Raw genomic sequence first — 17869 nt, forward strand, 5'->3', positions numbered from 1 at the left:
CCTGACCCATGACCCAGGAATTCAAGCCCATTTGATCTGGGCTGGCACCCTCACAGAGTCACCATTTATAGCTGCTGCACAGAAGGTTTCTACTTCTTTAAGGAGACAAAGACATTATGGCTGTACAAAGTGAGATGGTCAATAAGCCCTCCAATTATACTGGGACACATTCACACCACATCACCTTCTGATTTCTCATGAAAGTAGACGTGTTCCTCAGCCGTGTGCAAAGGAGCTCAGAATGTTCCCATGATCACAAGGTGCCACTGCCCCGGGCTGGATGTCTGCGATGGCAATGCCGTGCTCGGCCCCCCTCATCGGGGCTGCCCAGTGCCACAGTGCCTGCTGCAGGACACGGCCTCTTCTCACTGAGCACAGCTTTAGCAGGAGAGGGAGCACTCAGGCCATTTAAAAGTTTTTAAAGAACGAATGAGCCAAACTTCAGCAACAACATTCTTGCAGGTTAAAAATCAGTGTCCATGTCAAATGGAGGTACCTGCCTTTTTCCTGTCCTGGCCTAACCTATTGCCTAATAAATACACGACCATGATAAAAACCATTTCTGGAAAAAAAAAAATTAAATAAAGAATTCATTTTGTTGGATTTCTTTTCCCCCTAAAAGACAGACTTTTCCTAATATTCTTTTTCTCTTGACCACAGTTGACATAATTTCCAAGAGCATGCATGATTCCCTCTCCTTCGCACTTCATTTAGTACCCATGCAACCTTTTGATTCATACTTGCATCCTCTCAGGCTACCTATATCCTCTGCTAAAGCACAAACCATGTGCTGAACAGACTCTTCAGGACCTGTTATGTTGTTCTCTCAGGAATGAGGCACTGCTTTTGTAACAACTACATTTCAGAGAGAAGATTCATCTGCCTGCACTGCACTGAGACAGCACTGAGGCAGTTAATTTGCAAAGAAAGAATTTCTCCTGACTTGCATTGTTATCCCAACACTCCCCAAATTCCTCAGACTGAAGAAGCAAACACACAGAAGGAACCCCCTGCCGCCCCAAGAAAGCATTCTTCATCAGAGTAGCAAGTTCACTTTAATCAGTGGAGGCAGCTTAAACCCAAGTTCATGGCAGATCTAAGCTGCCACAGAAATATGTTTTGAAGAGAAACATTATGGGAAGCTTCACAAAGTTGTTCTGTGATCCTAATATGAAGTAATAAGCTGTTTGCCCAGCATGACTGTACTGGGATTAATTGACAAAGGAGGGGAGATTAATTGCTATTATTTCCCTGTCAGCTTCACTCCTCCACACGCACTCACTGATCTCACAGACTGCTCCCAGCCTTTTGCTGTGTTAATGTGTCAGAACTACCTCAGCTGAGACAAAATCCTTTACCAAAAGCAATATCCAGAAAAGCAACCTGCTTCTAATCCCCTTCAAGTACTAATGAACCCAAATTTGATGCAACAGAATGAACTCCAGCACTCCTCTGCCCATCAGCCCGTGTTTCTGTCAGCTTTTCTGCCCATGAGCATGCTAAGAATTGGAAAGGATTAAACAGATCTGCAGCTTGGCAAAGGACAATGAAATTCTGAGCTCTGTGAGGGTGCTGGGGCACTGCAGGAGGAAAAGAGAACAGGGCACAGATGTGAGTGGGAATTCTGACAAGAAGGATAAACTTTAAACCATCTCTTTGGACAAGATCTCAGTTCACAAGTACAGCATTCTAACTGCCCGAGAAAGCAGCGATAACGAGCTTAGATAAAAGCTGATTTTCAAAGGCCTCATATACAAAAGCAAATTTTTCTTGATCTGGCCTAAATTAGCAAATGAGATAGGCCAGAAAACCCCACAAATAATTCAGCTCAGTTACAGAAGGTGTTAACTAGAAGCTGATTTTACATTCTGGGAATGAAAGTAATAGTCCTTCCCAGGAAAGAGCTGGGCAGAATTAAACCAACACACCTCAACCACTGCAACCACAGAAGGAAAACAGAAAATTTTCCCATGCAATAAAGGCCTGAGAAAGTCTCTAGAATGTTGTTACCTGCTGTTGCAAATTAAGGGAATGGGTTTTCTCCTGGCTTCAAGTGTTTCTTTTTCCCACGAGATGGCAGCCTGGTAACACTATGGAGAGGTTACCCTCACCTCAAATCCAGAAATCCAGGATTGTGCTGTGATCACCTTTCTTATAAACTACTCTGGTGTTAAATTGCCCAACACACATGGAATTTAAAGATGAAGAAGACTGAGAAAGAATATTTTAAAGAAAGATGAGGTTTAGTACCAGTTAGCAGAGGACCTGCCCAACAGAGCTGACATTCACCATCTCCCAGATTCTCAACCAGCAAACTGAAACCTTAGGGTCAGGCAGGGCATTTGGGGAAGAATCCAGACTCCTCATTCCCTTGTAAACAGAGAAGGCTTCCTTTGCTCACATCACTAAGACCTTTTGACCTCCTAACATAGCAGATCACTGCTTTCAGCCAAAAATGGCTGGCTCTTGTCATCCCAGGGTGTTAGTGAATGGAGATGTTTTACAGATGTTTATGTGCTGGTGAGCCAATCTGCTACAGCCAGTACAATTGGTGATGAATGTTAAGCATCCCTTTTTTGATTTAAAGGCTGGCTTTCTATATATTTAATCCTACATGTATAGAAACCCCCACAGTTCTCCCAGGAAACTTTCACTCCAGGATACAGATGCCCTGGATACTCTGATCTTAGACTCTATGTAGTTGATCTTTTGTCTCCAAATCTAGTTCATGGCCCATCAACTTACTTGCCCACACTGACACAGCTTTCCTGTGGCATTTGAGCCCTGAACTGCAGACATCCTGCTGCATGCTCCCAGTACAGCTCAGTCCTGCCCTCTCATCCTGAAATTCTGCAGCTAGGCAGCAATGCAGCAGTTCAGCATTAGACAACCAGAAGGATCTGATTCCGGCCACCCCTTTTCCCAGGTTACCTGAATAACCAGGCAGGCACTGGCAGAGGAAGCCATTCACCAGGTCATGGCAGAGCCCTCCGTTCTGGCAGGGCTGGGACTCGCACTCGTTGATGTTGGTAAAGCAGGTCTCCCCTGAAAAGTGAAAACACAAACAGGCCTCTGAAGTGCACTTGTGCAGCAGTGAAACAAAGACTGACAACTGCAGTCATAAGTTTTGCACTTCTTTTCTTTCACCTAAAAATGCAAAAGAATTTCTAGAACTCTAGCATGCCTCTGCAGGCACTGGCACACAAACACCAGCACCGAAACAATGGGGGCAAATGAAGTATGAAATGATTTTCCAGTGTCAAACACTGGCAAGAGCAGAACTTCTGAACCATTTCCATCTGTGCAACAGTGGACCAAGCACTCATATTTCTCTCATAAAATAAAAAAGTATTATTGTTTATGCCTTCCCACTAGGGAATTTCCCTAGCTGTTAAATCCAGCATTATATACATATCTCCAATCCACAGAAAGAGTGATATTTCAGTGGAACATCCACAGAGCTCCAAGAGCACCATATCAAGAAACCCCTCTTGTCCCACTTTGATTATACAGTTGCTGTCATGAGAGTAGTCTCACCAAGGAAACACCTAGAATAGTAATCTGTGACTCCAGGGAATTAGCTTCCTCTGATGAGGAATTTCAGAGATATCCCTAGGGATGAATCCTGCCATATGCATGAGAGAGTGACAAAGGGAAAACACCCTGGCACCTGCATAGCCAGAGGGCATTCATGGAAATGGGAAAGTGCACGGGCTGTTGAGTCAGCCTGGAGTCAGGCTTGGAAGAGGAATGACATTCAGCTGTCTGCAATGGGAGCAGAAGCACATTCCTGATGCAGCAGGCTGCCAGCCCCTCTGAAGTACCAGTCCTCAAGTGATTTTTGTTGCAGAGAACATTGCTCTGTTCCCATCTCCTCAAACCAGCAGCACCACCCAGTGCAGACAGGATGAACATTTGCAGTGCAGCTCACCTGTAAAGCCTGGCTGGCACTGGCACAGGAACCCAGCTGCTTGGCTGTAGCTGAAGTTGCTGGGGAAGTGGGGCTGTGTCCCGTAATGGGCTGGGTTGGAGCGCTCCAGGCACAGGCCACCGTTGTGACAGGGCTCTGTCACACACTCATCCACATCCTCCTCACAGTCCTGCCCAGTGTAACCTGCCATGAGACACCACCATCAGCATTGCACACAACTTCACTGGAGCTCAGCTCCCGAACACTGTGGCTGCCTTAAAGGATAAGACCCTCTAATCTGCAGCTCATCTAGCAGGGAGTCCCCGGGCCCTTTACTTTCTCCACTATGTCAAATATTTTCAATACTATGTCAAAATCATCAATTTGCAGGAAAGCATCACCTCATGATAGAGGAACTCATGATGGAAAATGCAGACAAGAGAAAGAAAACTTTATGATTGAGAATCAGGGTGTTTTTTGCAGGTCAATTGGATTTTGGGATGACCTGTAAAGAGCAGCAGTGCAGCCTCATTGTTTCAGACAGTGAAAATTCAGACAGGGCCATGCAGTATGTTCATTAATTCTCTACTTCTTCAACACAGCAATCAAGCACGTGCTGTCCATGGCCATGCGCCCTCACGCCACACCAGCAGAGAGCCCCCAGCCCACCTGGCCAGCAGGCACAGCTGTAGCCCTTGGTTCCCTCCAGGCACGTGGCACTGTTGCGGCAGGGGTCGGAGGCACACTCCAGGATGTCCAGCTCGCAGTGGGCCCCCTCGAAGCCGGTGTCACTGCACTCACAACGGTAGCTGTGGGGCACCAAACAGAGCAAGGCATCAGCTCTGCCTTGGACAGCAAAGCCCCGGGTGAGGAAAGGGCAAAAGAGCTCAGCTGCCAGTTCTCACACCCACTTGTGCTCACACCTTACCTGTGGAAAGGTAAATTCAGACACACAGGTATGTTCTCAGCAGTTGCCTGTGCTGTTCATGCTCTGCAAACCACTTCTCTTTGCGTTTGTTCCTCCCTTCCTTTAAGCACCCCTGGAGTTCTGCTGCTGGGAGGGGGCTTCTCCCTTATTGCCACAAACCATCATTACTGCCACTCAATGTACAAAACACTAAATCCAATTCCCCCCACAGCTTTTTTAACTCTGATTTTCACAGGTTGCACTGAGTAGACCTTTAAATCAGTCCTGGTGTCTAATTGCCCCCCACCACTGGTTTCTCACCTGTTAATGAGGTCATGACATGTCCCGTTGTTCTGGCAAGGCTGGCTCTCACATTCATTGATGTCCATCTCACACTGGGTTCCTTGATAACCTGCTGCACAGGTGCAGGTGTAGAACCCAACATGATCATTGCACAAGGCCCCATTCTGGCAAGGGTCTGAAGCACATTCATCTATTTCAGCATCACAGTTCACACCTTTATTAAAAAACAGGAAAATATGTGTGTTACAAATCCAGAAACTTGTGTATGTGCTGCCTGGAATTCTGAGATGGAATCACAAGTCATGTTAACAACCCCAGCTGACTACCAGAGTGATCTCTACCTGCTTCTCCAAAATATTGTTCTATTTATTTCAATTCTGTTTGTAACTTGCTTTGTGACACCCAGGAAAAAAGAACTAAAGCAGTGCAAAAACACCGGCTACAGTGATACCTGATGTTAGCAAGTGATTTTATTGGGAAATGCTATTAAAAACACAATGTTGGCTCCACTACTCCTGGTCACAGATAACAGCAGGTGACACCTGTTTGGTACAAAGTTCCAACCTCCCTGACAGAACAAGACCTCATGCTAGATTTCTGTGCAATTATCTCATCTGTATTCCACCTCTTTGAGCTGCCTGTGGCCTGGCATCACCTCCAAACCTTACTCATTACAGTGGCACCTATCAATCCATCTAATCTGCCCTCCTTGGCGAAGGCTCCCCACAGAGTGGGCATGGCCATCCTAATCCTGGTGGAATGTGGGCCCCCTAATCTGGTTCAAACCCCTCAATACCCACACAAAATGTCCTTCACCCAAATTCCAGCTGCAAGCACCAGGAAGCAACCTGGCCTTGCCAGCCAATGGTGCTCGAACCTCTGGATGAAGAACTAAATCACAAGGCTAAGCCTCATGTTTGACATCAGAATAACATGAAGCAAAACAAACACCTCCAGCTGCCTCGGTCACTTTACTGCTCCTTTGGCAGGGAATCCCACAATCCTGAATTGAGGATTCAGCATAAAGATAAAGGAAAGAAACTGATTTGCTAAGATAGAATTATGCTTGATACTCAAAATCCCAAATAACCTTAGGGCCCACATAAAAATTCTGCCTTGTTTCTCCTTCATCTCTCTTCATTTTTATCAGAGAGTGAGTCAGCATCGTGCATTCCTGATGCTGTAACTTCTTCTCATTCCACTGGTAATCAGCAGCATTCCTTCACAGCAACCCAACTCCTTAAACACTTCAGTCTGTGAACAGGAGGAAGGCTGAGAAAGTTCATGTGCGAGGTGGTACCAGGCAGACATGGACACATTCCACCCCATTCCACTCCGATAAGCAGGGCTGGGGGAAGGAGAGTCCCCCACTGCCTCCCTCACAGATAACTCACAGGTGTGGATTCCTCTCTGAGTCACCATTAGCACAGATGCACAAAAGAGAAACACTTAAATCACGTGCCAAATAAACATTTGCCAGGCATGAAAGAATTGGAAATCTCCAACTAAAAGACACTTTTTTCCAAAAGACAAGTACTTCCCTTGGAAAAATCCTGCTGGACAGGACAAAGAACTAGAGGCCAGGTCGGCAGAGCAAGTTATACCTGGAAACCCTAAGTATCCATTTCCTGATGATAAATATCTTTTTACGTGTATCTTCCTTAATTTAATCACAGCTACTCTGTATCTAGTACTTCAGTCTCAGGCAGTCCACTCTGGGGTCCCTGTCTCTCAACACCCCCACCATCCATGGAATTCAAGGCCTCAAGCACTGCCTGGAAGCCGCTGCAAGCAGCCCTACCATTACTCACACACAGCCCCAGACACTGCGGGAACACAGAGGCTCAGCGGGGCAGTGAGGCAGCTCCTGTTCCCAGGACGCCCCGAGGAGGCAGAGCAGCCCGGCGGTACCTGTGTATCCGGGCGCGCAGCGGCACTCGTAGTGGTCCATGTGGTTGAGGCAGGTGCCGTGGTTGCGACAGGGCCGGGACGCGCACTCGTCGATGTCGATCTCGCAGTTGGAGCCCTGGAAGCCGGGCACGCAGAAGCAGCTGTACTCGCCCGCCCTGTCCCTGCAGATGGCCCCGTTCCGGCACGGCCCTGACGCGCACTCGTCGATGTCGTCCCCGCACGCGGCCCCGCTGAAGCCGGGCTGGCAGAGGCAGCGGTACCCGCCCGGAGCTTCCACACACGTGCCGTTGTTCAGGCAGGGGCGGCTGGAGCACACGGAGCTTTCTGTCTGGCAGCCTTCTCCATTGGGGCCCGGCTGGCATCTACAGGTGTATCCCATTGTGCTATCCACACATTCAAATCGAGGGTCTGTGCAAGGGCTGCTCTCACACTCATCAACACTGTCACAGTCAGCACCTGCGGAGCCAGGCATACACACACATTCATATTCCAGGAGTCCTGGAGTCCGGGTGCAGGTCATGTGGGCAGGACAGTCATGTTTAATGCAAGCATCATAGAGGAGTTCACAGTTTGTGCCCATGTAGGCTACAGGCTCCACGGGGCAGGTGCACTGGTAACCCACTTCCAAATCCTTACAGCTCCCCCCATTCTCACATGGGGATGAGGAACAGCCACTGTCACTTTCAGAGTATGAAGTTCCTGTTGAGAAAAGAGACTTTTTGTTAGTCAGCATTTGTAGCTCTAAAGAAAAAAGTTCTGCCAATCCCCATACACAACTCAGAGACTGCCCACCTAAATTCCACACTCCAAAGGGCTGTTCTAGCCAGGAGATGAGAAAGACATTGGAGAATCAAACATTTACTATAAAGAAGACAACAGCCCTTCACTTGGTGGCAATCAGGAATCTCTTGCCAGTTTGGGTAACCAGGTACCTGCTTTTTTAGGAGACACTCATGAACCAACTATTCTACTTGTGCTTATTCATCCATGAGTCACTTTGAGAGCAGTGACACATATAACCTTAAATCCATTCACAAGATTAACTTCGTGTAAAATTCCATGACCCCTTTCACTGGCAGGGCACAGCATTTGTGCCTGGAAATCCAGAGAGGCAGGGTGAGTTCAGGTGCTGGCTGTGGCTCTGTATGTCCCAGCCGCTTCTTCTGGGGATGAAGTTTTTTCTCAGCTAATCCAGAAGTGATTTGAAGATGCTCCCATAAATAACCCAAGGCAAACTACAAATGGGCACATTTCACAGAGTCTCTGATTACATTAGGCAGCTCAGGTTGATAACCACTGACCCTCACCCTCTCCCCATGTTAGACAGGTAAATTTACACAGCAGGACATTTTTAGCAAGGAAAAGCAGAGACTGCTGAGATCACCGTGCTGATGGCATTTTAGATCCAAACACCCAGTACCTGCTGAGCCAAAACAGCAGTCTAACAACCAGATACCAGAAACTAATGTTGAGACCAGATTCCCCTAAATCTGGGAGCATTTGGATGTGATCAGTTAATTCACACTGAGCCACAATGCCTTGCTGTGCCCACAAAGGCAGTGTTTAAAAGGCTCTTGCCCCATTAAGCAACTCCACCATCCGGAAATGTGATAGGACGTGCCCACTGAACTGCAAATTTAGTTCATATAAAAGAGATTATGTAGGATACACGATAGGAAAAAAAAAAAAGTATTCAACGTAGATACTTCAAAATTGAGCAGAACGGAATAATAGGAGGAATCCTCATTTATTTTCCAAAAGAAATTTTAAATTTACTTTGTGAAACAAGGAGCAGATTGGCCAAAGGGCAGGACAGCCCAGGGCACAGGAGATAGTGGCCTTTATGTTAGAATTAGGATATATGTCCTGGATTCAATGCCACAATTAAGCACTTTCCAAAAGACATAAACCAACCAAAAATAGAATAAAGGGACAAAGGCAGTGCAAACAGAGAGCTTCGCCTTCCAAAAAGGCAGCAGTCATTAGCACCTCATCCCACTGTGGCCTTCGGAGATCAGAGCTTTTCATTCTGCTCAGTTCCAGGATAAATAAGAGGGAAGCTGTGTGGTAGAGATATCCCAGCCTGATTCCTGCATAAGTGTTATGAAACATCCAAACTTGGAAGTAACTCTGCAAACAACTATATAGCAGATGTTTGGAAAAGGTCTATGAAAAATGGTCTCAAAGCAGAGATAAAGCTCATGAAAGAGCAAATGGTATCTGAGAAATTGCTACTGGTGAGACAATCCAGACTTCCCTGGTGTTGGAAGTCAAGCCATCACTCGAAGCCTTTGGGTAAGCAGCTCTTCACCCTTTCTGCTGCTCTCACTAAGTAGCTGTGGCCCAGGAAGTGACAGGCCTCAGTCTGGAAACCCCACAAAGCTGCAGGTGGAGAGGACAGGATCCCAAATCCCCACAGCTCCCCCAGCCCTCCCTGCTCCATGGGGAATGTTGCTTTACCCTGCCATGCTCCATGCTAAGGACTTGCCAGGATCACACACCACATCATTGCTCCCCAACTGACCTTCCACATTCTCTCACTGGTGCCAGCATTATCCCAGCCCAATTTTGGTCACGTTTGCCTTGCTCTGGTGCACTTTATACACCCCCAGTAGTTAATCTGTGTCAGTGGTGCTCTATCAACTCTGCCTCATCAGCTCCTCAGTCTCTTTGTACCTGAAGGTGGAGGCACCGACTTCAGGGCCTGAAAGGGATTTATAGGAGACTTTGGTTTACAAAAGCCTGCCCCTGCCCTGACCTCCCCCAAATTCCTCCCACCAAAGACTGTAGTGTTTCTAAGTCTTCTTTTAAGAGGCCATGCTGCTGGGGGAGGGAGGGTGCTCAGTGATTTAGGCAGCCCTTTTTCTTCCCAGCATCATCTCCATGGCCCACCCCTCCCTTCCTCTCTCATGTGATACTGGGGAGAGCTGCTGAGCCCTGCACTGTCCAGCAATCCCATTATTCTGCCATCAACCCTTTTATTCTCAGATTGCCAGTCAGGCAGAAAACAAGGATGACGGAATGTGCCTGGAATCTCTGTGGCAATTAGAGTGGAAGCCCAGGAAACTTTTCGCAAAAGAGCTTTACTAGGCAGGAGATACGAGCCTTTGTAGGCTTAATGAGTAAGCGGCCCCAGCCTGCACTTTCCACAGGCCAGGAGCACAGTTTGGGATAAAAAAGGAGCCCGACTCTGGTGCATGTTGGGAAGGAGCTGCAGCACACTCCATCTGCAAAGAAATTCCCATTTCCACAGAATCCCCAGGCACTGCTGGCATAGCCAGGCTGAGTCACTGCCAAGGCTCATGCATGGCTTTCTGCTTCCATGAGAAGAACACAGGCAAAATGCTTTTTGCAAATAAAGCTAAACATCAAAGCTCTTTGCTATTTCCTGCCTTTCCCAAAGTTCTTTCACAACAGACACACCTTTTTGTACCTTCTCTGGTTTGGTCCATCATACGGCTGCCATGCTCAATGATCTGTATGAGTCACTACTGCCTGTCCCTCACAGAGAGGTGTGTGACAAATATATGGCCCCATAATCACACACCACAGACCCAACGGGGTTCAACTGCAGACAACACAAAGCTTCACTAGTAAGTGCAGAGGCCTTCTTGTCTTACCAGAGAAAGCAGTGAAGGAACAGGGAGAACTCCAGTCTGCTCAAAACTCACCGTGACCATGAACAATAGCACTTGTTAATATATGTACTTCAGCAGGACCTCATTTTGGAGGAAAATGTTCCTTTTCTGGAACAGATAACCTGGAGTAACACAGCAGTGCTCACAGGGCGTGCATGGAGCAGGCTGAGAACACTGCAGTGTAAATCACAAGAAATGAAACTTACCTAAATAACTGCAACTTATTCTGTGAACTGCAGCTGGCAGAAAATCCCCCATGTGTTTGATTGACTCAGTGGAGGCTTCAGGCACATTAACAGCACCGACCCCAAATTGTACCACACACTCCCCTGTATCCAGCACACCTGTACCAATATGGAATATTTCCCAAGGACAAAACATGCCCCTGTGTGAATGTATTCTAACCCTAATACTCCTTCCATGGCAGTGCTGAACTTCTGGCTTGACAAAGAGCACATCTGATGTTTTTTGTTCTTATTTTGTTCTTTTCAACCATCAGTCCTAGGGCATAGAGTTATTGCTCTCAGTTTTGGAATAAATTATTGTATGAATGTGCATAGCACATGAATATGCACCAAACACTAATAAGAAAAATGAATAAATTAGCTTTTCCTGCTGCACAATATAAGAACCATGAAAACATGTCGTTCAGACTATGCTGTTTCATGAACACAGTGAAAATCAGGTCAAGGAAATCACTGAATGACAAGAGTTTATAGTTTTTCACCAAAGTAGTTGTTGCTGGATTAACAATGATATTCAGGAGTTTTCCTTCATGTTTCACAAGAAAAATATGAATTAGTGATGTTTGTAAGGGAAAAAAGCATTAAAAGTGTATTACAGTCATACCATCCTGCAAGCCGACTCTGCATTGAAACTGGAGGAGACCACAGCTCCTTTGAAGAACAGTTCCAGGCATTTAGGGGTGGATTAGGAGGAACTTCAAAGGCTACCAGAGTCCCATATAAAGCATTCATTGAGCTCTGTGAGGACAGGGCTGGTTTTACACTTTAAAGGTAGCTGACAAAGATTTTCCTCAAACAATGAGGTTTGTAACTTTTTGTAACACTTTAAGGCAAACAAGCTGCATTACCAGGCTCTGTTTTAATCATTGACTTTAATAATCTTATACTTTATACCTATACTGTGTGATCTTGTAGAAGTTGCAACAGCGAGTTTTTTGACCACAAAAAAATCGGAAATTAATGAGAAGTTAGGCAATTACTTCTCTGATTGGAGAAGCTGCTTTAGCATCACTCACTGGCTTCTATTTTGGGGGTTTCCTTTTCACAAGTTTGTTTTTCAAAATCTTGGGTAACTCTGACAGAGGATGGATGTTGTCAGTCTGAGGACACACCTGACCTTGTGGAAGATGCTCAGTGCTGCACTGATAACTACCCTAAAGGTGTCTTAATGATCACTTAAAATTCCAGCAGGGAAGAGGCAGCATTGGGGTTATCAGCTCACAGTTTCCTTTGTACTGAAGGACAGAAAAAAAAAATCCAAGCAGAGGCAGTGGTACCTACTGGAAATCCCCATCCCTGAATACCTGTTCATGCACATGCCCTGCACCGGGTGAAAAATGAAAATGTACCATCACCTGTGCATAACCCCTGCAAAATGCTCATAATCACAGACACAGCTCCCAGAAGAGTCAGGCTGCCTTAATATTATTTCCTGGCCTAGCAAAAACCGAATGTCAGCTTGGACAAGCCAGATCCACCTTGAGTAGAAAGAAGCTTCCTACAGATATTTTTCACCTGCCCTCCCCACTACAACAACTGAAAAAAATCCAATTTACAACTAAGAGGTGAGAACAACAGGATTCCCAGAGCACCACAGGTCCCAGCTGCACCACAACAATAATGGAGCTTGAGGGATCTCCAAGTTCCCAAACCACTGGTCAAACCCCAGCCTGGGGCAACTCTCACCAGTCAGGCTGTGCTCCTGCTGCTCATCCCAGCACACCTCCCACTGAAGGAAGATCCTGAGGCCAAGGGTAGAAAGGGAACCCTTCCACCAGAAGGGATTCAGAGCAACCCAACTAGTAAATAAACTCTGAATAAAGGAATGGAGAGTTAGGTCTCCATGACAACAGGAAGGCATGTGCTTATATTAGTAAATCCCTGCTGACCTCTGCTGATCTTTCCCTATCCTGGTCAGTGTAAAGGATTAGTGAAAGGGGACACGCATTGGCCTGTTCCCAGGATCCACACAACCAGAAAGGGAAATGGACAGGCTTGAAAAGGGGCTTTCATATTCACCCTCTCTCTTCCCCACCCCTGCTCACTTTGGAATGACAGCTATGGGAGGGAATGGCAGGATAAAACCAAATTCTTCTTCAGGAAGCACCTTCTATGTACCTGTTCAGGGAGGGTACAAGGCCTCTTCAGGTGGCTTCACACATCCCTAGGGCTTTACAAGCCCCATTTCCTTCCTGACACACAGAGATTAAACCCTTTCTATCCAGACCTGAGCTAAGCATCTGCTCTGAGTAACACCAGCACCAGAAAACAAGGCCTGAAACTCTCTGAGACTGCTGACGAGCTCATGACATGCTAATAACTGGCAGTGATAATTCACCTAGCCTAAAATATTTCATAACCTGTATTCCCTGTCCTGTTTAGCACAGTAATGGCACTTTGTGACAGCTGCTTTAACAGCAGGCTTTTCTATTTAGCCTCAGAAAAGGGGATGTGGGAATGGGAAATCCTCCAAAACACCAATGTTGGATTGCAATTATGAAGCCCCTGGGCTGCAGCAGCTTCCCAATGCCCAGCTCTGCTGGTGCACCTTGATAACTCTGGGGCCCAGAGTCAAGTTCTTCCTCCCCATTTTTTTAAAAGGGAGAAAGAACTCTGAGATATATCTGCTGGTTGAAGCTAAACATTATCATTACTGTCTCAGGTTATCAGTTTATCAGATCTGACAATTTATGTGAAGCAAGACATGGCACTATGACCAAAAAAACCCAAACCTGAAAAAAAAGATTAGCTAATCCAAAAGAAGTGTTGGCAATCAGCAGGCAGGACTTCTTAAGACAATACTGAATAAAGGGCCTGACAAGATGCCAGGGATCCCAGCAATGCCAAGAGTGTCTTTTGGAAAAGTCAGTTTTAAAAAGAGCCTTACTATTCATGGCTTTGATGTCTCTTGCAGAGTTCTGGTAGGTTAAACACACAAGCCTGGTGTCTCAGCCAAATACCACCTTGGATACAAACTTTAAGACATCTGATGTCCCTGCACATAGGCCAGATTACAGTTTTACCCAGATTATTGCGTGTCCACCACTTCCCAGACTGCTTCTGACATTGTTTCCTTTTGTTACTGGAGACCAACAAATTCCACACCACGTTTGTACATTAAGTTCTTGGTGTGCCAGAGTTTTTCATGCCAGATACATGTACACAGCCCAATGGTGTAAAATATTTATATAGAATTTACAAAGGCCTAGACTGAGACTTTCATTCATTCAGGCACAAAAAGCATGCCTCAGGTTCTTCTTGTGAAATACGCAGAATATTTACCCCGTCAAAGAAGGAGGATGGCGATTCCTGGCTCTCTCCCCCCCAGCTTGCCCAGTGAATTGCTAAAAGGTGCCAAACAGTGGGCACCGATCCACGGGGCCCAGCAGTGCCAACGCCATGGCCCAAGGCATTAACAGCATTAGTCAGAAATACCACTTCAGGGAATTGAACTCATTCTTACCACGGAACAAGAAGCCAGCTAGCTTGTGTTCATTATCTGTTCACTGTTTACTGCAGATTTGAAGGTGTAACTCCTATTATCATGCTTCTAGAGCTGGGAGGAAGACAAGAGCTATGAATCCTTGGTTTATGACAGCATTGAATATATTGCCACAGTAACTCTTTGATCTTTCGTCCTCAGGACACCACAGTATTTTCCCTTAATAAACACTCCTCCAAGCTGACCTTCATGTTTCACACATTCTCTTGATCTCTCAGCCATTTCCACAGATCAAACACTGGGACAGGGACTTTCCTGTGTATTCAGTTCATCAGAGTGAGTCACAGGCTTTAATTTCCAATTCTTATTTAAATATACTGACAATGAACAAAACAGCTGGAAAGATTGGTTTTATTTGTTCCCCGGTTTTGAATAAACCCTAAACTGTCCCTGTGTCCAAGCTAATCTCAAGAGCTGGCATGAGAGCTGATAGCAAAACAGGTTTGTCTTGCACATGCTCTCAGCAGGCGTCCAAAGCATCTTTCAGGCCAAAGGTATGTGAATTCCTGTGCCTGCTGACGGCTGGAATTGTGGGAACAGAAATGAGAAGACACTCCTTCTGCCCTCCAGAATCTCCTTTAAAGACAAGGAATTAGCTGGGAGCTATTGTGTTCCCATTACACAGGCAGCAGCAGTAAAAGAGGAGTCACAGGCAGAGCCTGCACTGCTGCCCCTCTGAGGTTTCTTTTAAACAACTGGAGATAGTGAGGATCTGGCTGCAGGATGCTGATGGGTACAGATTGCACCAGGCAACTGCATATTCAGAATTTCCAAAAAAACTGTGAACAAGTAACTCAGGTACTCACCGCTTCAGTGACATTTAGACTCAGTCAATTAGAAATAAAAGAGGTTATATGGTTCATAAGGGCAAGAAAAGACATTTCTTTATGGCATTAAAAACCTACAAGTGCTACCTAAATAGCACCATTCACTCCAGCTAAAGTCTGGCAGAATTCCCCTTGCAAAATAGGAGTAGGTGGAAAGCCTATGAAAATCAGCGCTTCCCTTGAGCTCTGCTGGCTCCAGCTAGAAGAGTCATCCACCTGCACTCAAAAGAACACCACGTTCTCAGTAAATCAATGTTCCAGAGAGGAGTGAAAAGCCACGAGTGCAGTGGTAGGAGAGCACAAACCCCCGAAGCACAGCCCGGCCCTGGCAGCCACACGCGGGCGATCTGTCCATGCAACCGGCCTTGCCTCTGCCCAACACAAAGCCACCATAATTGCTTCACACTCCAAACCAGTAGCTATGGTTACTAGATACAAAAGACAGTCCTGCTGCTTCCCTGTGGCCAGAGGAATTCCAGACACTTAGAGCAAACACACCAGACAAAGAAGCTGGTACAAAGAAGAGAAAGAAAAAAAATATCAGACAAAAATCACAACATATTTTGACTTTCACATTCATGGTCTGAGGTGACCAGAGCAAAGGAAATCTTGGGAGGCTTCAGAAGTAAAAATAGACTGTTGGGGAATCAAAGGAAAAGCTGAAAACTTTCTCCAAATCTCAAAAATTACATAAACATCACCTACTAATGCACAAAATGCCAAGTGCCATGTTCAGCACACACGAGCAGAGAAAAGGCTCTGACTGTATTTTGTCAGTGTTCTCCACATTTTACATCCAATTCTTCATGTTGTGGATCATCCCTGTACTTGCTCAGTGGAAACCAAACCTGACTGGTACCTATAGGTAACTGGCCTGGCATTACCGAGGACAGGACAAGGAGACCAGTTCAACCTCATTCATACTTTCCAGTAAAAGGCTGGACGTGTTCCTGACATGACCTTATAATCCCTAGATGACTAAAACAGATGTCTAGGCCCAGCAGATCTCTAGGCACCTATTCCAGAAGAAACAGAAAACAGAGATACCTTCTTTTCAGGGAACATAAGATATTGGAAAATGGAAAGGGTGTCAGTGGAACCCCAAGACATGGTCTTGGGAACTTGGAGAATCCCAGTACGCTCAAGTGTATTCTTTGGCTATAAAGTAAGTTTTAAGTGTGGAAAAAAAACCAAAACAAAATAACCCCCCCACCAGTGTGATAGACTCTTTTGTTACCTCATTGCTTCTTGCACTTTGAGGATGGATCTGCTTTCTTCAAAATTTCTAGATGGAGACACTCCTGTCCTGTGATCTCCCTCCACATTTTGTACCAGACATATCTGGCACTACACTCTCCTGGGTACAATCCTCTTGTGCCCAGATGTATTTCTAAAGCATATAGGATGGAAACAAAGGTCTGCGTTTCTTCTGTATGGGCACAACCAAAATATTCAGACTTTTCCAATGGAGAAAATGGTTACTATAATAGCTGAATACTTAGTTACACAAATACCTAATTACTTTTAGTTCCTGTGAATAAATGCATACATACATGTGCACAGGGAGAAAGGTGAAAAGAGACATAGAAGGAAAAACATATCTAGAATGAAATGCGTGTTTATCTTCCAGACTAAAGTTTTCAGGCTACAAATCTAACTGTAAAATGACAATTTGTTCAATATAAGGGCAGGTCACAGATTTGATCCAAAGTTACTGCATAGTAGGTGGGTAAGAATCAGGCACAGAAGACAAAAACTTACCCCAAAACAAGAGGAAAAGTGGCAGCAGGAGAGCAGCATTGTACGGCCTGGAGGTAGTTTTCTTTAATTCCATGACAAGTGTAAGAGTGGCTGGTTCTAAACCCCTCCGGGGAGAGACAGGAGCTGGAGCCCAGCAAGCCCCTCCTGTGGCCACATCACGGTGCGGGGCGGGCTCTCCCCAGGCCGGGCGCTCGCCCCGTGCTCGGCCGGGCCGCAGCAGCACTGAGCCCGCGGACAGAGCCCCGCAGCCCGCGCTGCCCCGCGCCGGGAGCGCCGGCAAAACCCGCCTGGATCGCGCGGAGCGGACTGAGCCGGCTGCACCGCGGCACGGGGCTGGCGGGCAGCGGGGCCGGGGGTGCTCCCTCTGCCCCTCCATAACGCTGAAAACGCACCTGGTGAGTCCCCCATAGCTGTGACAGGGCTCAGAACTGGTTCGGGACCGAGGCTGTTTGGAGGATGCAGGGTTCTCCGTCAGCTCATATTTATAAATTCCACAGGAGGATCGAACACAGTTTTCTGAGTGAGGCTGCTTTGTTCAAAGAGAAATAAGACAAAAGCACTCTGTTAATCCCAGAGTTAGTCCACATTAGTCTTTACTGCTGTCTCTCATGGGGTGGGTGATCCCACAGGACAGGTGAACTCACAAAATGTAAAGGAACCCTCTTCCCAATAGAGGAACAGTTACAGAGATCAACAGAGGTGTCTGCAAAACACGGGCACCAAATCACACCACCTTTTAGACACATGGGTTCAGTTTTACGAGTGGAAAAAGTTATCAGTGTGCATTGTTTAATGACAGTAACTGGAAAAAGACAGCCCACACTCAGCTGAGACCTACTAAGTCCCTCTAAATCCACATCACAAT

The 17869-nt window shown here is 46.2% G+C and overlaps 1 protein-coding gene across 7 annotated transcripts in view; it reads right to left on the bottom strand.

Annotated features, from left to right (window-relative positions):
• Positions 1-17869, bottom strand: part of CRB2 (crumbs cell polarity complex component 2) — a 56412-nt gene that overhangs the window by 16254 nt on the left and 22289 nt on the right. For 4 of the 7 annotated variants that reach the window (XM_032131040.1, XM_032131039.1, XM_032131041.1 and 1 more), the window contains exons 1-6: positions 17005-17385; positions 7032-7730; positions 5139-5334; positions 4580-4719; positions 3932-4114; positions 2932-3045 (exon numbers count right to left, since the gene is read on the bottom strand). In XM_032131040.1, coding sequence (XP_031986931.1) covers positions 2932-3045; positions 3932-4114; positions 4580-4719; positions 5139-5334; positions 7032-7730; positions 17005-17380 — 1708 coding nt within the window. In that variant the 5' untranslated portion in view covers positions 17381-17385. The other 3 variants (XM_032131044.1, XM_032131043.1, XM_032131042.1) reach the window with 2 other exon arrangements.

The sequence above is a fragment of the Corvus moneduloides genome, chromosome 21 (assembly GCF_009650955.1).
Source record: "Corvus moneduloides isolate bCorMon1 chromosome 21, bCorMon1.pri, whole genome shotgun sequence".
In the NCBI taxonomy this organism is placed as follows: Eukaryota; Metazoa; Chordata; class Aves; order Passeriformes; family Corvidae; genus Corvus; species Corvus moneduloides.